General features: G+C 40.5%; 1 protein-coding gene, 1 long non-coding RNA gene and 1 other non-coding gene across 7 annotated transcripts in view; 2 read left to right on the top strand and 1 right to left on the bottom strand.

Annotated features, from left to right (window-relative positions):
• The window catches only part of LOC116147618 (uncharacterized), a 333,894-nt gene that overhangs the window by 248,340 nt on the left and 65,220 nt on the right, over positions 1 to 20,334 (bottom strand). The gene's annotated exons all lie outside the window — the stretch shown is intronic.
• On the top strand, positions 1,668 to 19,145 carry LOC105096576 (cysteine-rich secretory protein 2). The gene is made up of 9 exons (XM_064476089.1): positions 1,668 to 1,771; positions 2,888 to 2,924; positions 4,727 to 4,797; positions 8,179 to 8,295; positions 9,140 to 9,227; positions 12,569 to 12,714; positions 13,058 to 13,155; positions 16,371 to 16,459; positions 18,945 to 19,145. Exons 3-9 carry the CDS (start codon positions 4,729 to 4,731, stop codon positions 19,070 to 19,072), a joined length of 735 nt encoding a protein of 244 aa, XP_064332159.1. The 5' UTR covers positions 1,668 to 1,771; positions 2,888 to 2,924; positions 4,727 to 4,728; the 3' UTR covers positions 19,073 to 19,145.
• TRNAI-AAU (transfer RNA isoleucine (anticodon AAU)) lies at positions 18,617 to 18,698 on the top strand. The gene is given in 2 exon segments: positions 18,617 to 18,656; positions 18,663 to 18,698. It is a non-coding gene; the product is annotated as a tRNA-Ile (tRNA).

The raw sequence follows: 20,334 nt of genomic DNA, 5'->3' as shown, positions 1-20,334 counted from the left end.
GTGGTACTTGAACCTCAACTGAAACAGCAATAAAGAAGGATGAAAATAACGTCTGCACATTGGCCACTTGGGATTTTAACATTGTCGAGGGAAAATGGCACTCAGCACCGTGAAATATGGCAGTTAGAGCTACAGTTGCGCCTGCATGAGTCTCAAGGGTTGGAATGAGAAATGCCAAGCCTCTTTCCATGGGGTACAGTCAGCTAGTGTGTGATGGATCCTAATCTTTGGTTTGACATGTTTCGACCCAACCCATCCTCTAGGTAATGAGTTACTTCATTCCTTTCAATCTTGAAAACTACAAACATAGGGGGAAATCATCTATTACTCATCTACCCTCCGTAAAGCCAGGTAGGAGTCTTCAACCAACACCTGCTGTGAAGCCAGCAGCTGTGAATCAGGAATTCTGGGCATTTTTCTAAGACTTGTTCCTGTTACTCTTCTTGAATTTTCAGACCATAAAACCTTCAAAATACCAACTTCATCTCTGCAACCCTGAGCGCCAGACTGGTATTGGGCTTCGAACTCAAGTATCTATGGACTTCTGCAGTCTGCTCTTTAAATTCTGACCCACGTTAAGATCGTGTTTGGAAAGGGGCGCCTCCTTTTTCAGTACCCCGACCCCAGCAGCTTGAATCTCGATATCGTCTCCATCCTCCTCTTCCTGTTCTGCGCAAGCGTGTGAGCAGACATTTATTGTCCTCATCAGGTGATGGTAATGATGCCAATGAGAAACTGTGTAGGGTGTTCACGGTGCATCCCCGGAGGGAGACGGGGAAGATGCGCCAACAGTTCAGGGCGCCCACGACTGCGCTGAGGGCATAAAGCCGGTGACGTGGCCCGCACGTGGCTGGCGGGGTGTTTCACGCCCGCCGCCGGAGGCACGAGCCGCAGTTGGTCGGTGCCTGCGGCCCCCACTCCTGCAGCAGGAAGATCTGAGCTCTGGAGCCTGGGTAGGAATGAGAGCAGCCTGGGAAACTGGAAATGCCCAGGGCCGGGGAGGTGGGGTGAAAACCGGGGCGAGAAAACTCTGTGGGGCGAGGGGTCCTCTTCTGGCTCTCCGGTGGGCGCACGGGCTGGGTCAGTTCACACCAACCGTAGAGTCTTCCGTTTTGCCGCTGGGCATCCATCCGCCAAAGACTTTCAACATCCTCTCTGTGTGTATCCGATTGAAACTCTTTACCTACTTTAAAAGATAAATCATTCTGTTTACCTGAAACACTCTGAGTCTCAGGAGAACCCTGATGTCATCTCTAACTGTGGCATTTCATGAGATCAAACTGAGAACTTTGGCCTCAAATCCACTCAGTATGTGAGTGACTAGGTGTAGAAATTATCTTCTAAAGAGTGTGTGGGTTGGGGGCTTACATCAGGAGCTGGGACACTTGAAAATGTGCTGCGTTGTTCTGAGGAAGTTAGTCAACCAACCGTCAATGGAACTTCTTTAAGGAGCACGCTTCTATGTTAGTGTTTGAAGGAAATACCAGGACACCAAAACGCAGTCTGATCTCAGAAGGAGATTATAGTCCTAATGGTGAGATCCAATAAATACAGTGAAGTATTAGAGAACAATGCGAAGCAGCTGAGTCAGGTTTGTGACAGAGATTGCTAATACTACCGACCTATTCTTCACTTCTTTTTAAATGTTCTCTTTTTCCTTGTTCTAGGGTTATGAAACCATACATCATGCTCTTCCTGTAGACACCCCAGAAGAACCATGTCATCCTGGTCTTAAAACACCTGCCACAAAGGGCACAGTGCTTTTCCATTTGCATCCATCCAGGTAAAACAATGGCAGCCAATGTTTCAACTGCGTGGGAATCTGGGTTTAAAGGAATACCATACCAATTTTTCTTTAAATAGAGGCTCACCGAAAGTGTTGAAAGTGTCGCTGCTTTCATTGCTGCAGCTAAAAGGATTAAAGGTTGCGGGAGGGAGTAGGGAGAGGAGAGTGGCAGGGAGGGGTATGTGGCACCTCAGGCTGTTGAATTAAGGAATCGTGGGTCATCTACTGCAAACCTCTGGCATGATTAAGCTATACAAAATCGCCAGGCTTATGTGTGGGTCTTTCAATGAGCTGATGAGGATAAAACAGCCCAGATGTTAGATCATTTCCTGAAGTTAGCCAGAAGGTCTCCAGCGGAACTGGGCTTTGAGCAGTTGAATATCTGATTACATTATACTGATTTTTTCCCTATGACACCTGGAGGTAAAAACATCTTATAAACATTCCTAAAACTAGGAATTCAAACAACATGCATTTATAAAAAGAGCTTATGAGCTCGGCAAGCTACCACTCGTTGCAAACGATGATAATAAAAATAGCATTTCCATTTTTGGAGTATTCTATGCCAGGCATTGCGTTAGGTGTTTTGCGTCTGTCGTTCAGTGTTTGAGGCAAACCTGTGATACAATAAGCCACTGTTTATAGAAGAGAAAACTGAAGCTCAGAAAAGATTTCCCAAAATTGATGGTTTCCAAAGACTAAGGTCTTATCCAATAAGCTACAGAAAGTTGGTAATTGGGAAGTAAAAGTCATAGAAAGCTGAGCCACGGGAGTTGAGCTGCAGGGTAGGATCCTGGTTCCCTCCACAGTGAAGAGTGGATATCATAAAAATCCCAGACCAAAAAGGCAGCATCTGGGTGTTAGCCTGCATGAGGAGCGGGCTAGTTAGGGAGCGAGGGCATGTCCTACCCACTCATTTTAAAAGCTCTGTGGAAACCAGATAATACCCCAACCCATGCCAGATAACTGGCAAGGAAAGGTGAAGTTCCTGGTGTGAAAAATTCTATTTTGGAAATGAATAGACTTGGATTTACTTGCACAATTGGAATTTGCTAAAACAGAAATGTTCTAACCCTCTCTGTTCCTTCTTGCTTCCTACAGATAAAGCACATACCTCATCCTGCTCTGAAAACCAACGGTAAGTGATAACTCATTTATTTACTTAAATGTGAACCTTTTTTTTTTTTGTCAATCATTTTTATTTCGCCAATGGTAAAATCCTATATTTAACAAAGTTATCCATGATTTTCAAGCTTTATGGATAAATGTTTCTTGAGAGAATGAGCTTGTTAATTTGACTTTTACTCGCTATATCAAGTTGAAACAAGTGAATTTTTTACATCTCATTCTAAAATAGTTCCAATGACTTTGAAACAATTTTGCTAGAACTACCTTTAATAGAAAAATGTAAAATATGACAATTATTATGTATTATATATGCTTCCATGTTAATGATTTTACTACTAACATACATAGTTATGTATTAACACAGAAATTGTTAAAATAAGGCTGGAGTGTCTCTACTGGGTTGCAAAATGATTGCTCTTTCCCAGCTGAAACTATGTTTTCCTTTCAACGTGCATTGACTTAGACATCATAATTGGATGAAGGCTAATTTCTGACATTACTTAAGTACTTATCATTAGCATAGGTTAATTCATTGTTCTTGGGCGCCCTCCCCACCCCATTTTTGGGAGGAGGTAATTAGGTTATTTAATGGAGGTGCTGGGGATTGAACCCAGGACCTCGTGCATGCTAGGCTAGAGCTCTGCCTCTAAGATCTACCTCAACCCCCCTTAATTCATTGTTTTAAGCCTCAGTTCCTTCATCTGTAAAACACAGTCATACCCACCAAGGTACCAGAGTGAAATCAGACATTGCGTTTTAGCATACACTGTCAATATGTGTTTATTCCTCTCCCTTTGATGATCACACTATTGAGAAAGACAATACATGGAACAGGTGTCCACTGTTGGCTGTTTACACATCAGTGAGGCCTGAGAAGTACCGCAAATAAATTGTTTAGAATTTTCCCTCCCTCCAAGAATTTGGGAGCACCAATCTCCCAGGAACAAAACTAATCAAAGCAGCATTCCTTTCCTTTACAAAGTGAGCAAATTATCTGGCTAATGGTAGAAGTGGGGATACGAATGCTTCCTAAAGTTGGTGTTCTTGTTGCTTCATGTAAAGGACCAAGGATTTCTTGACACATTGAGAAAGAACAACATGGGCAACCCAATGCTGAATGACTTTTAAAAAGTTGGTGAAGACATTCAACGACCTTTGCACACAATCATGGATTCAGCAGATTTGAACAGGCTAGATTTTCAAATACATTAGTTCTATTTGTATTTTTTTTTCCCCTACACTGGGAAATTTGACTTTATAGACAAGGAATAGAATAAACATAATTTCTAGTGCCTCCACTGGAGAAATAACTACTAATAAAGTGTTTTGCACATTTCTGTGTAATCACAACCCTGGAATCTCGATTCAAAGTGTGTGTAAATAAAAGGACAAACAGCTCTTTCCATAGAGAAGAGGAAACTGAGAGATGGTACACACTGAAAAGAAACATTGCCCCACAACTGAGATGAATGATCAATGAGGTATCATCATGAACTGTGGAGAGACCAGATTTTTTCCCATATTTTCTTTCCGATGGGCTTAGGAGCACCAGAAATGGGGGGACAGAAGGTGGTGTGTCCCTAGCCTTTATAGGTGTACTTCAAGGGCAACAGGCACGTTCTTCAGTTTATTTTTTATTGTCCCTATCAGGGACAAGGTTGGTTCCAGGATGATTCTACTGGCACGATTGGACAGTCTTCTCTTGTTACATTAACCAAAACCCTAACATTGTTTTTTTTTTTTTCCTTCTTAGAGGTCCAGGTACCACAGTTCCCAGTGCAGATCTTTGTTCTTTTCTCCTTAACTTCCTAGCAATGGCTCTACTCCCACTGGTGTTGTTTCTGGCTGCAGTCCTGCTGCCATCTTTCCCCACCGAAGGAAAGGTAAGGTCAAAGTGGAAAATCTTTCCAGAGCTATCCAGCTCGGTGAGATGGCAAAGCACTTTGAGAATGCAAGGAGTGAGGGTCTGGTACATCACAAAGTTGTCACTGGTCACTCAGAGCACTTTATTGCAATTATCTAGATGAAAAGGTTAAGGGTGAGTTGTCCAGTACAGTAGCCACCAGTCACTTATGGCTATTGAAGACTTGAAGGGTGGCTTTTCCAAAACCAGGTGTACCGTTGGTATAAAATACACAACGGATTTCAAAGATTTAGTACCAAAAAAAAAAAATCATTATTTTTATACTGAGTTCATGATGAAATGATACCCTAATTAAATAATGTATTAGGTCCTTAGGACTGTTTTAAGACATTAGCACAAGTTTGGTGGCTTAGCACAATGGGAATGTATTCCCTCTCAGTTCTGGAGGCCAGAAGTCTGACATCAGGGTATCAGCAGGGCCACGCACCCTCTGGAGGACCTAAGAGGGAATCCACTCCATGTCTGTCTCCTAACTTCTGGCGGCTTCCACCAATCCTAGGGGTTGCTTGGTTTGTGGATGCATCACTCCAGTCTCTGCCTCCGTCTTCCCTTCACCTTCTCCCCACTGTGTCTCTCATAAAGACACTTGTCATTTAGGATTTAGGGCCCATTCGGATAATCCAGGGTGATCTCATCTTGAGATTCTGAACTTAATTATATCTGTGAAGACCCTTTTCCCACATAAGTTCACATTCACAGATTTTGGGGGTTAGGACATGAGCACATCATTTTTGTGGACTATCACTGAACCCATTACAAATAAAATAAATTATTTAAATTAATATCACCTGTTTGTATGTTTCATGTGACCACCACAAAGCTAAAATTACATATTTTCTTGAATTATATTTCTAATGGATACGCTGGTCTACGAGTTTAAAAAGCTAATGGTAGTCCTCCTCCCCCAACATCTTTTCTGATTTCCATTTACTTAATTCATTCGAATGTGATCCCCACAGAAAGTTAATATTCTATTTGTATAACCTTAAATTAGCACAACTCCTTCACATACCACATTTGACATTCATCATTACTGTGTGATAAAATTATACTTGCTTTTATATTAAAATCTGACTCTCAAGGTCTTAGCGTTATGTTTTGCTTTGTTTTTTAACAGTCATAAACTTGGTACGTGAGAACCCAACTCTTGAGCTCAGATCCTCTATTTTGAATATGCTGCATCACTTTAACAATCCCAAGAACAGGCTCAATCATTGTCTCCAATGATTGGTGTGTAGATGCCCGTACGAGGTGTCCACCTCCTGGTCAGAGAACCTCTGAATGTGGGGAGTTTTGGTCATCGCTGTCTGTTCCCACACCCTCCTTTGACTCTGGGCGTACAAGATTAGCTAGGACTCCTCAGACCAGAGAATTTTGACACTGGGCTTAACCTCAGTTAATTTAGCATTCACAAATACATCTCATTCTGTTACCGTCATCAAAGTTTCAATCTGAAGACAATTGGTTCATCACCCAGGGCTTCAATTAATTAGTTTGCTATCTTCCCAGTCTCTTTCCTAAAGATTTCCTTCCATGGTTTTTTCCAGGCCCTTTGTTACCTGTCTGCTCCGTCTCCTGGCCTTCATTTACAATAAAAAAAAAAAAAATTAAAAGGGAGATATCATGGGGTCTTTTGCACCACTAAATGTTAGATCAGATGTTCTATACACCTCCACCCAGAAGGTACGTTCTCAAGATGCCTAGAAAATACTGCCCATCTTTCATACCTCAATCCAGGCTATGTTTTGTGAAGCCTTTTCTGACCTCAATCAAGAAGAATGAATCCCTCCTTCCCCTGTATCAGATCCTTCCTGTCATTTCAGTTATCAGGTGGTTTTACAATGTTTACTTATGCCCTGTTGCCGATCCAGTATAAACACTTTAGGGCTAGATAAGACACCATATTTGATCCATTGTATTCTCAACACTTCCTATTTCCTGCCACCTAATAAACTTTACTGAAACTTATTTTTTTAAAAGGTCACATTTTCAATAGAATTATTATCTACAGAGCAAGATGGGGTAAGAAACAGGAAATAATTACTTCTCCTTTTTCAGGGATCAAATGTTGATGTGTTTTGAAAATACTTTAAGATTTTTGAGGGAGAAAATATCCAAGGATGTTATTTTTGCTTTGACGTAAAGCAGAGATCGGCCACTACTGACTTCCCATGTGCATCCCTCCTCAGTTAGAAGTTAGTAGCTGGGAATGTGCCCCGTTAGTGGGTGCAATGCACTCAGTATTGGTCCCTGTCCTCAGGAACATACAAGCAGGCAGGAGAAATGGACGCAGAATGATCTAGTGGCAATCAGATGTGGCCAGGCCCATGTTCACAGCATTTGCAGAGCTTTGAGGGAACTCAGGACTGGAGGGAGTAGAGAATAACGTGTCCCAGGGTGTCAGGGGAAAATCAACAAACATCCTGTCTCTTTATTTTCTAAAAAAACCCCTCATTTCTTACTTACGCTCCTAGAACATCAGACCTCCATGTAAATTTAGGCCATCAAATTGCTGGACCTTGTGGGAATAATTCACACACCCTACTCCACCTCCAGGGTTTAGGACCCATCACCTCCCCCGCCACACACACACACACGCACACAGATACACCAAAAATTGCAGCACCTGATTTAATATCCTATTAATTACATTTCTGTTACTAAAAGAATAGTCAGCAATAGTCCATTAATTGCATGGCTTTGCTTCCTCCAAATTGTCTTGGAGGTTTTTTTGGTTTTTTTTTTTTTTAGTATTTTTAAATATTTTTTTGAACGACCCCATATAATCTACCTATAACAGGAAGAATCATTTTACTTCTCCTGACCCTAAATATTCTTTCTCTAAATACATTCTAAATATATTCTTTCTCTCAAAGCAGACACCACGTCAGGTCAAAGTTCCCCTTAACGTCCTGATGAATCTTGAGGTCCAGTTATTCTGCTGCCGCCTGATTAAATGAGAACCAACTGTCTTAATGTTCTCACTGTGTACCTCTGTACACAGCATCATAAAATAGTACAAAACATGATCATCCATTGTATGTCTAGAAAAATCACCTTGAGAGTCCCCTTGAAACTAGAAACTGGCATTTGTGGCATCAGGAGAGTTTTTAATTTGTCATGCCATGAATCACATCCCCACTCTCAAAGCTTCAAACCACTTCCTTCCTATTATTTGTCATTGCTTTGGCTCAATTCACTGGCATGCTTAGCAACTCATAGTGGCTTGAACTGAATGCTTTTGTAAAGTGATCTCTGATCCCTGGAATTACCTTATCATTCTTAAATGCAATTTTCGAAAATGTTTAAAAAAAATAACCCTGATTTAATTTCCTTTTAGGATCCATCCTTTACTGCTTTGTTAACCACTCAAACGGAAGTCCAAAGAGAGATTGTAAATAAACACAACGAACTAAGGAGGTCCGTGTCTCCACCTGCCAGGAACATGCTAAAGATGGTAAGAAGCAGGAACACAAAGAAAGCGCTGTGAACCAGCGGTGGTAGGAGCAGGCAGCTGCAACCTTACAAAGTGCTGTGTTTATTTTGCTATTTCATTCAGCTGTGTTATGGGCAGGGCGGAAATGAATTTTCCTTTATAATGGTTAAATAACTTACCAAGGTTACCAGGCTATTAAGCTGGGAAGGCAGAATTAGCAGCTAAATCTTCAGACACCAAATGTGAAACCATTACATGTTTTGTGCACTGTCTTTCCAAGTCTAAAATACAGAAACTTCCTATCCTTTGGGAATCAATGCCAGTTAGGGTAATTAATAGCCCATTTTCCAGAGAATAGTCCATAAAGGTCTCCCAGATGGACACAATGGGCTACCAGTGGAATAGCCTAGGTCAGCCTGTTACCACTGAAATGTAATTAGATGGCTTCACATGTTAATTCGTATTCCATGGCTGTTGTGCTGTCATAGTGAGAATACTGTGTTAGGTATTTCTCTCATCAGACAGATCACCTGTGGACTTCTCTTTGTGTGGACACTGGCACCGAGGTAGATAAAACACACAAAACCCCAAACAAATATATATGTGTGTGTGTATATAATACAAATATAAATATATAACAAATATATTATAAATATATATATAACAAATAATAAATATATATATATATACACTTCAGGAAAAAATAAATTTAAAAAAACAAGCAAGATACTTTAATACCAACAACAGCTAGATAACACAGCTACAGAAGCTTTAGAGTGGCTCACACCAGCCTCCCAATCAGATTACAAAGCACGTACTTCATGGAGCTGAATCTGTGTGTACTTCTTTTTCTTGTGACATTTAGGAATGGAGCAGAGACGCCACAGCAAATGCCCAGAAGTGGGCAAACAAGTGCACTTTAGAACACAGCAATCCAGACGACCGAAAGACCAGTACGTTAATTAGTCCACGTCTGTTGAATAAATGAGCAAATAAATAACCCTGGGCAGACAAAACCGAATGGACCATGCTGGGATGTTGCGTTACGAAGACTGTGAATACATGTTGCTTCTGTTGCTGCATTTTTTAAAAGCGAAGTATCTGTATAGAGATACTCATTCTAAGTACTATTTTGTGCTTGTTGTTTACATGATGCAGATGATCTCTTAAGCAGTATCTCCTCTGTTCCCCTTAACCAGCTCGTGAGCAGAGAGATCATGTACAATCATTTTTCTGATCTTAACGATTAGAAACTAAGGATGCAGAAGGAGTGAGTGATGCCAGGACACAGCCGGCAGTGGTGTCATATATTGGGAAGTTCGCCAGGCTTTCTGATTCCTAACCCACTGCCCTTTTTGTGAGACTGCGTTGCTATTTGGTGTTTTGAAACCTGTGTATTTTGCATTCAGAAAATGTATTGAATGATGTTGAATTGTTCCTGAATTTGACTTTAAAAATATTAAAGCTCTTATTAATCAGGATGAATACTTTAGGTATGTTGGCTCATTTAAAAAATTTTTAATAACAAACTGTATTTTGTATGGGCTGTGTGCCTATAATGTGTAGGATAATATATTAGACTCAGAAAACTATAAGACATACCAAGGATGATAAAAACTATGAAAGAAAAAACTTACATGCGTAAACTTTACATAAAATATTTGTTTACATTATCAAGCATGACATGCACATAGGCAAGCCCAAACTGAAATTAGTGAGTAATTTACCTGTTATTCCAGTAGAACTATTATTGTTTATACCGTTGGTGCTAACATTATAATGAAACTAAGATGATTGCATTCAGTAGAAAATTGAAACGAATGGTCTTAAAGACCCACATCTACTGCTAGGTCCTTAGTTTCTGTCCTTTCCTATCAAAGGAGATACCCAAGAACAGTTTCTGCTCTCTCTAAGCAGCATGTGGACATTATATTTCAAGTCATCAAAATAGAGATATTAAGTGAGCGCTGTAAAGGTAGGGAAAATTTTCTGGACTGCAGGGCACTTCTTTCTTTTTTAAATTAATATTATTGTGATAAGAACACTTGTTTTTCTTTTAATTTTTTTTAAAAACACTTTAATGGTGCTAAGAACCCTTAACATGAGATCTGCCTTCTTAAGAAATTTTAAGCGTACAATACACTATCATTGAGTAGAGGTGTAATGTTGTACATCAGATATCTAGAACCTATTCAACTTACTTACCTGGAAGTTTGCACTCACTGATAGTGACTATCCATCCTCCTGCCCTCTCAGCCCCAGCAACCATTTCACTCTTTGATCTATGAATCTGACTATCTGAGATACTTCCTGTTACTGGAATCATGCCCTGGTTGTCTTTCTGTGACAAGTTTATTTGACTTAGAAAAATGTCCTTAAGGTTCATCCATGCTGTTGCATGCTGCAGAATTTCCTTTTTTTCCAAGGATGAATGACATTCCGTTGTGTGTCTATACTGCATTCTGTCTGTCCACTTACTTGTTGATGAACATGTAGGTTGTGTCCACATCTTGGCTATCGTGAATAGTGCTGTGACGAACATGGGATTGCAAATGTCTCTTTGAGATCCTGATTGCAGTTCTTCTGGATAAATACTCAGACGTGAGATTGCTGGATCATTTGGTAGTTCTACTTTTAATTTTTTTAAGGAGCCTCCGTACCACTTCCCACAGCAGCAGCACCATTTTGCACCCTCACCAACAACGTACAAGGATTCCACGTTTTCCACATCCTCACCATCACTTGCTGTCTTTTGGGGTTTTTTTTTTTTTTTTTTTTGATAATAGCCATCCTGACAGGTGTAAGGTCATATCTCACTGTGGCTTTGATTTGCATTCTCCTGATGATTTAGTGATGTTGAGCACCCTTTTATATACCTTCTGGCCACCTGTACATCTTTTTTGGAGGAATGTTTGCTCGCATCCACTGTATTCAGAAAGGATCCTTAGTCAGTCCCTCAGGCAGCCCCCTGGAAAGATGGCTCTCTGGATGTTTCATCCAACTCTTTCCCTCCCCAGGGTGAGGCCGGGAGCTATGGTGTTTTGTCTGCTCACTCTGAACCTGGAGGGGAGGCTATGGTAACTGCCAGCCCAGATCTGTCTCTGTTCTCACCAGTCCAGGGCAGCTGGTTTACGCTGGGTCTCCTTACCATTCCAGAGCAGGCAAGTCAGAACCAGCCCTTCGGGCAGCCTCTGAGAAAACTATGTGGCATTGGATGTCCAAACCAACTTCTTCCCTCCCCAGGGAGAAGCAGGCAGCTGTGGTTTCTGTCTGCTCGCTCTGTGCTGAGCTGGGGAGACAAAATGTGGCATCAACTAATCCAAAATACCATCTCTGCCTCCCTGGGGGGATGGGATTGTGCTCCAAGACTGGCGAGAGAGATGCCAGTTCTTTGGGGAGTCCCTTTGGAAAAGGTGGGTTGCTGGACACATGAACCAAGTCCTTCCCTCCTGATCATGGCACTGTGTGGAAGGTAGGGATTTTCCAGTCTCCCTACCGACTTCAGTAAGTCCGGTTTCATATCCTTCAGGGCATGGAAGCCTTGAATGTTGTTTTTGGATTTCCCACAAGGGCAATTTGTTCATGAATTGTTGCTAAATCCGTGTGTCTACTGGGGGAAGGAGACTCCAGAGATTCCTTTCTACCACTGTGCTAAGGTCACCCTCTGCAAGGCCCTTCCTTCCTAACGCTCTTGGACCTAACAGACATTAGGATGTATTTATTAAGGGAAGATGTACAAGTTTGAAAAGTGTCATCACTCGTAATGTCACTTGCCTCTTGATGGGAGCTCTTAAAGACTGCCTGTAATTTTTTTTTTTCAAAGTTCACACAAAATCATAGTCATAAAAACATTTATTCAGGTTCCTATAGGTGAAAAATCTCTGCTGAGGGTGGGTAAGAGGAGGAGAGAAAGAAGAAAAGTGGGCTGCTGCCTTTTGCAAGCTTACAATACAAAGCTGAGAGCTCACAAGGCATTAATTCCACATGGAAGGAATTTAACGTGAAAAAGTGCATCTCTGACAATCAAGAGGGAGAAGGCATTTTGAATGAGGTCCTCTCAACCTGTTCAAAGTCTGCAGGCTGAGGCCAGCCTCCACGTGCTAGGTGGATCCGTCTTCTGTCCCACTTTGCAGCTGATAAGGAACAGAAGCACCTTTTTCAGGTCTTAGCAGCTAGCGAGTCTAGGCACTGCGGCTCGGTGTTGGAAGGGCGGCAGCCTTGTGTTCACGTAGTTGATTTCTTCTGCCATGGCCTGCTTTATCGCTTTCTTCACGAATGATCTGTTCGTGCTTAGGTACAAAATGTGGCGAGAATCTCTACATGTCAAGTGACCCTGTTGCCTGGTCAGATGCGATCCAAAGCTGGTATGAAGAACGCCACAATTTTGTCTACGGCGCAGGACAGAAGAGTCCCAGCGCGGTCGTTGGACATTATACCCAGGTGCGTGGAAAAAAGGAAAGGTCTCTGCCGCACGTGTTCTCGTATAGAAAGTTCCTCTAAATTAAGACTAACTATGGTGTTCAATAGTTAGTCCTGCAAAATCCTTGATAGGGAAGCACACTCTACTTTTCCAATATTATAAATGGATAAAGGGGTGAGTGTACATGAAAGTTAATATTTTTAAAGTTTGTGACTTTGTTTCAATAATTAAATATTTCCATAAGGTAGCTGGCTACCAACTGCAATAGTCGTATTTTTTTTTTCAGTTTTACATTTGCTATTTTTTTTTAAATATTTTTCCCTCTTCTTTAACATACTCACATACTCTCTTACGGATTTGCAGCTTGTCTGGTACTCATCTTACCTCGTTGGATGTGGAATTGCTTATTGCCCCAATCAAGAGAGTCTTAAATATTACTATGTTTGCCAATATTGTCCCGCGTAAGTATGCACTTTAAAGTCTAATACCAATAATTCCACCTGCAATTCAATATTTTTAAATGCTCATATATTATAAAACCGATCAAAACAGAAAGCATATTTTGTTAAAGGGAAGGAATACGTCTTTCAATTTATCAGAGAAGAGAACAGGTTCTCAGATCCAAGAGTAAAATCTGAAACTCTTCTTTCCTCAATTATAAAGTGATGTCTTTTCTCTCAGTTGCCTTTCCCTAGGGCTCAGGGTTAGTCCCTGAGCACATGCAGTGTGCATTTCCCTAGATCCAGTGTCATCAGTTCTCATTAATTTCACACTCTTGAAGGGTGGAAGCTTGATGGTTAAGGAAGGACGGTAGTGGATGGAATATAAGGGACGGCAAATTGTGATTTCAGCCCTTTTTGCAAAAACGTTCCTACTCCTACTTATCTAAAAAAAATACTTATATTATTACCATTAGAAATGATTCATTCTCTTGGTTCTCAAAAGTTTTTCAAGATATCTTTAAGACATGTCAGGGTCCAGGAAAAGGTAACATCTTAAGCTTTTGTTTCTCAGATGTTTTCACAAAAAAACTCCACAATGAAAAATCCCTTAAGGTCATGATTTATAGCAGGAAACATGCTCTTCCATCAAGCAACAAGTTTGAAGTTATCCACAATAAATCCTTCAGATACACGAAAGATCTAACCTCAGCATATCCGTTAGTTTTCATTTCTTTTAAAATTTGAGATTCCTTACCACTACGGGCAGGGCCCCCCCCAAACCAAGGCTCTGACAAGCTTTATTTGATACTACAGATAACCCAGGGATATGAACTCCAGTTTGAGAAGTATGACCTCCAAAGTCCTCTTCCAACGAACACCTTTTATTTATTTATTTTTTTAATGGAGGTACTGGGGATTAAACCCAGGACTTTGTGCATGCACTCTAACACTGAGCTATGCCCTCAGAGTTTAGTAAAAAGAATTGACAGGTCATTTGGGTAAGGACAATATGGCAGACAAGGAAGACACTGAGCTCACCTCCTCCCACAGACACACTGAATTACACCTACGTATAGAGCGACTCCTCCTAAAGAATACCTGAGGGCTGATTTAGCAGCTACTACTGTACATAGAAGAACCACACAGAAATGGGTAGGAAAGATGGAGACACTGTGTCCCTGAGAACCCCATCACCATTGCAGTGACCTGCAGTAGGGGGGATATAAGTGAGGGATCTGCGTACAGACAGCAAAAACAAAACAAAACAAAACAAAAAACAGAAAAACCCCAGCAATTTTAAAAGCACTTAGACTAGGAATAGACTTACCATATGACCCAAGAATCCCGCTTCTGGGCATATATCCAGAAGGAACCCTACTTCAAAATGACACCTGCACCCCAATGTCCACAGCAGCACTATTTACAATAGCCAAGACATGGAAACAGCCTAAATGTCCATCAACAGATGACTGGATAAAGAAGCTGTGGTATATTTATACAATGGAATACTATACAGCCATAAAAACTGACAACATAATGACATTTGCAGCAACATGGATGTTCCTGGAGAATGTCATTCTAAGTGAAGTAAGCCAGAAAGATAAAGAAAAATACCATATGGGATCACTCATAAGTGGAATCTAAAAAAAAAAAAACAAAACATAAATACAAAACAGAAACAGACTCAGACATAGAATACAAACTTGCGGCTTCCAAGGAGGCGAGGGATGGGAAGGGATAGACTGGGATTTCAAAATGTAGAATAGATAAACAAGATTATACTTATAGCACAGGGAAATATATACAAGATCTTATAGTAGCTCACAGAGAAAAAAATGTGACAATGAATATATATAAGTTCATGTATAACTGAAAAATTGTGCTCTACATTGGAATTTGACACAACATTGCAAAATGATTATAGATCAATAAAAAATGTTAAAAAAAAAGAAAAGAAAAGAAAAGCCCCTAGACTATACAGAAGGAAATTCATGTGAGCAGGGAACTGCTGAGCCCTCTCTGGGGTCAGAGGCACCAGTAAGCACCAGTGTTTGGGTCCCCTAGGGATACCTCCCAGTCCACACCTGCCCCAGCTGTCACACCAGGGCAGCCTCTAGCACAGCACTCCCCAGGGACTGCCCATGGCATGGTCCACTCCAGCTCTCACTGGCCTGCCAAAGCCCCCAGGCACAAGCAATCACCGAGGATGCTTCCACACCCAGGCCACTCCTTCAAAACTAAGAGGTGGCTGTTTCATGTAACTCAAATAAAAAACAAAAGTCAGCTAAAACGAGACAGGACTATGTTTCAAAGGAAAGAACAAAATAAGACCCCAGGGGAAAACCCTAATGAAATGGAGATAAGCACTTGACATGATTAACAGTTCAAAGAAAAGCTTATAGGATGCTCACTGAACTAGAGAAAAGAATGGAAGAATGTCTTTGGCTGTTGGCCCACTTAGCACTGTTGAGGTTTGGACTCCCGTGTATTTTCAGATGAATTAAATCAATGATCAACAAGATAATGATCATCAATGAGTTACAAGTTAGTCACTGTAAGGTGATTTCATCCAGGATATTGGTGTTGATCAAAACATTTTTTAACAAACATTCCTTTTTTGGTAAACATAAAACTCTCACACACCACTCCTGGAAACTCACAAACCTTCCCCAGCTCTCACTGACCCACCAACACAAGCACCATTAAATATCACTACTCCATCTAGAAATTAAAATATATATATACTGGAGTATTACTTTCCCCAGCTCATATTAGAGTAATTATGGTATTTATCCTCTTCCGAATATAAAATTATATTGTAATAGTGAATGTTCTTTTCCATCTTGCCACTCCCTGCCTCCAAGGACCCTCCTCTGTCTCTCTGAGGGGTATGTTTACCTCAAGCCAGTGCACTGGGGTGCACAGCCTTACTGATGTGACGAGTCTACTGGGAGACCGTGTGTTGGTGTAACAAACTTTATTCTGAAAACTTGAGACTATTTATGCCAGTCTAGTTGCTCAGCCTGAAGAATTATAGTCAAGGAGATGGCTCAGCACCTGTGAAGTACTTCCTTAATGTGAATGTTACCTGTATCACACGTTGGGAATTGTGCTTTTTCAGTGTTGTTCACGTCGCTAAACACATTTAATAGCTATGTTTAGTGATTGATGTTGCCCCTGGCAACTAAACAGCTATGTGGAAAATATTTAACACTGTGTATTTTAAATTTCAGTGGCAATAATGTGAATAAAAAGAATACCCCTTACCAACAAGGAACGCCTTGTGCCAGCTGCCCTGGTAACTGCGACAATGGTCTATGCAGTAAGTTGGAAGTGATTAACTTGCTATTATAACCAAGAATTGATATTTTACTTTCTTTTTACGGATTAAGAAATCTTCCAAAGTAAACAGTTCCAATAATGTCTTTACGCAAAAGACAAGGAGATTTCTCAATAGAGTGTGTTTAAGTAAACATTTTACACACTTCAGTAACTACATATTATTTGTAATGAAAAGAAAACAGGCTTATCTCAGAGATGTTGTTCCCGACCACTGCAAGAAGGAAAATGTCACTACAAAGTGAGTCACACAAATTTTTTGGTGTCCCAGTGCACAGAAAACTATGATTACGCTACACTGTAGTCTATTAAGTGTGTAATAGCAGTGTGTCTAAAATAATGTACATACCTTAATTTAAAAATAATGCTTTGGATTCTACATCTTAAATATCCATCATGATTATTTGCCAATCATACCTCAACAAAGCTGGAAAAAAATAGAATAATACAATTTTAAATCCAAAAAAAAAAAATAATAGTGCTTTTGGAAAAATGGCTCCAATAGACTTGCTTGAAGCAAAGTTGCTACAAACTTTCAATTTGTAAAAAAAAAAACCAAAAACAAAAACCACAATACTGCAAAGCACAGTAAAGTGAAATGCAATAAATGAGGTATGTCTGTTATTACCATATATAAGATAATGAAGCATCTAGCATTCGTTTCTGTGACCAGGCAGAGCTCATTAATATTAACTATACATTCATACTTTTGATAAATAGTTCATTTGATAAATAGTTCTAATGATACGTTAGTATCATTAGACCAAAGTTCCTATTTTGACAGAATCAAAATGTATAAATCTAAGGGTGTGAGACCACATTATGGCTCAACCTAGAGAGGCAGACCTTAATACTGCATTTCTTTTGTACAGATGAGTGCATCACGCTGATCACCACATTTTCTCTATAGTCTAATTTGCAGCATGGTGATTAATGTAATAAATGATCACTTGCCCCATAATTTGGTTGTGGTTTTGTGCACATTTTTAATGACAAAATTCAATCTGTATATGATGTTGGTTCATAGAATCCACAAACATATTGTTGCAAAAGAAAGGAAAGAAATTAATGTCATTTATATTATTTCTAAAGTTGTCAAGAACAGAAGTAAAAAAAAGCAGTTGCCTTTTTACAGTTGGGATACTTTTATTTAAATTATTACAAATAATAGAGTTGGCTCATTCACCGAGATTTTTGACTTTTAAATGCATTCCCCTTTAGTCAGCATTCTTTCTTACCGAATTATAGAGCTGTCATTCAGAATATTGATGACATCAAAGCTATAAGTCGACTAAAGAAAAAAGTCAACTAAAAAAAGTGGAATATTTCTACCTCTGCTGAATGCTATATTTGCTAAGGAGCTCGGAATTTATCCTATTAGCAATAAGCATTCAGTTGAAAGATTTTCAGTGAAAGTGTGGCAAAGTCAGAATCATGTTTTAGAAAGAGCTTTCTAGCAATGGTATGTAGAAACAACTGGATGGAAGCCAGCTAGAACTCTGGCTTGAAAAACAATGGGTTAAAAAGAAATTGGATGTTTTGACTGCATTACTCCCAAAACGAATGAAGAAAAATAGACAGGGTTGATAGACAAGGATTAGAATGTTTGCTGTCTAAATGACTTGAGGGAGTCAGAGAGCCACTTCCCCGGGACCATGGGAGGGGCGTAGGGAGCCCACATCCAAGAACCATCAGCCTTGTGGTATGTATGGCTTTAGTTTGAGATGTGCTCAGTTTGGGCTCCCTGGGGAACATCCAAGAAGAAACATTAGAAAGAGGGCAGACTATCATTATTTCACACCTTTATCTTCCCATTGGAACCTTCCCATTGGAATCACTTTCTCCTGAAAGACAGCCTTGGCATCTGAAGGGTCGCTGTCCAACAGGATGACACAATAGAGCCTTTCTCTGTCAGCCTGTGTCTTACAAGGAGCCACTAGTCACACATGGTCTTTGAGCACTATAAATGTGGCTGGTAAGACCGAGGAACTAAATTTTTAATTTCATCTAATTCAGAATCATTTGAATTTAAATAGCTGTTTGTGGCTAGTGGCTCCCATATAAGACTCTGCAGGTATTTTCATGGTACCCTCTTTGCTAAGGGAGAAAAGTAGGGCAATTCATTTTAGAAATATATTGAGGGGTGCGGCATAGCTCAGTGGTAGAGTGTGTGCTTAATATGAGCATGCACGAGGTCCTGGGTTCAATCCCCAGTCCCTCCATTAAATTTAAAAAAAAATCATTTTAGAAACACATCACCAAGTTCAAAATAAAAAGGGATGGATTCATCAGTGAGCTCAAGTGAGGCACCTCCTATGTCCCTCAGGGAGTGAAGGGCCTCTCCTAGAGTGTAAGTGATGCTGACTTGCTTGCCCAGTCCTACCCACCTCATACACTTTGAATGTGTGGATTCCTTTGGGGCTACTGGGGAAAAGGATAATGAGGTACCTCCTCTGTTTTTGTGACAGCCAATACCTGCGAGTATGAAGATCTCCTTAGTAACTGTGATTCCCTGAAGAAAACAGCTGGCTGTGAGCATGAACTGCTCAAAGAGAAATGCAAGGCAACCTGCCGGTGTGAAGGCAAAATCTACTGAAATGTCCAAGTTGCACTGTGCAGGACCAAATGGGAAGCTGCAGCGTTTAGTGGACACACACCAGGAGCGGGACCGTAGGCACGTTAGTCACTAGCTTGATCTCCAACAGGAATGCATCTTTTCCTCCTGGATCTTTACGGAGATCTTTTTCACACAACAATGGGCAAAAGCAGCCTACACTATGATGACAGCTCTGGGCTGATACAAACTCGCTACCTTCGATTTAATGAGGTGAGTCAAGCTGAGGATTTTGAAAGTTGCATAATCATAGCACTGAGTCACTAGAACTTTGGATTAAAGTAATTACATGTTTCCTGAAACAACATGCCAAAAAAAAGACTAACATCATTGTCATTTCAGTTACATGATTTTTTACATGTTTGAAGGATGAATTCAAAGATTGACATCTACCTTTGTCTTACGACCTCCTCTTTAAACAAAAGCAATGTGCTTTTAGAATAAAGAATAAAGAACTTATCTGAGCAAACGCATGGATGTGATTCTTGAATAATATTTTCTAATAGTCACATATAACCCCAGCTAGACTCGGCCCAGATAAGTGATTAGACAGAGCAAAATTTCCAAAAGCGTTTACCTAGAAAGTGAAATTTTAACAATAATGGCAGACAGGAATCAGCTTTATTTTTACTCGATTTTTGCTTTTTGACATTTTGATCTCCTGCCTACTGATTTGGTGTCCTACCTTTTGTGTAAAAAGAATGGTAAATATACAGGTAGGCATGTACCATCACATTTATGCAAAATGCACGTGCAACATAGGAAACGTATACCAGAAACTAGTAAGACTGGTCGTGTAGAGTGGGTGGGTGAGAATGGGGTGAGCAGGATGGAAGGTGTCGGAAGGGCAGGAAGAAACAGCCGGGGGGAGGGACCTTCTATGACCATTTCTCTTTGTATAGTTTCAGCTTTTGAATCATGTTCATGTCTCACATACTCTTTAAAATAAAATCTAATCAATAAGGGTGGGGGTAGGCCCCCGTCTGAAGGCTCTAGAGAATAAGCCATGGGCTGAACTGATAAACAAGCTGTGAGGAATGTCACGTATTCAGGCTGGATAAGAAATGGCCTACTTGATGTGTCCAGTATGGACGGCTGGAGAGCCAATGACGGGTGAGATCCTCAGAGGAGGACAACCTAAGACAGGTGCAGCCGGCTGGATAAGAGGTGGCCTACTTAATGAAGCTTCATGACAAACTTTCAAACAATCTGTCCTTGATCATGTAACATCCTGAGCTTACTGC

This window comes from Camelus dromedarius, chromosome 19 (assembly GCF_036321535.1).
Source record: "Camelus dromedarius isolate mCamDro1 chromosome 19, mCamDro1.pat, whole genome shotgun sequence".
NCBI classification, from domain to species: domain Eukaryota; kingdom Metazoa; phylum Chordata; class Mammalia; order Artiodactyla; family Camelidae; genus Camelus; species Camelus dromedarius.
The sequence above is the reverse complement of the archived record's forward strand: the minus strand, read 5'-3'. Positions and strand labels throughout refer to the sequence as shown.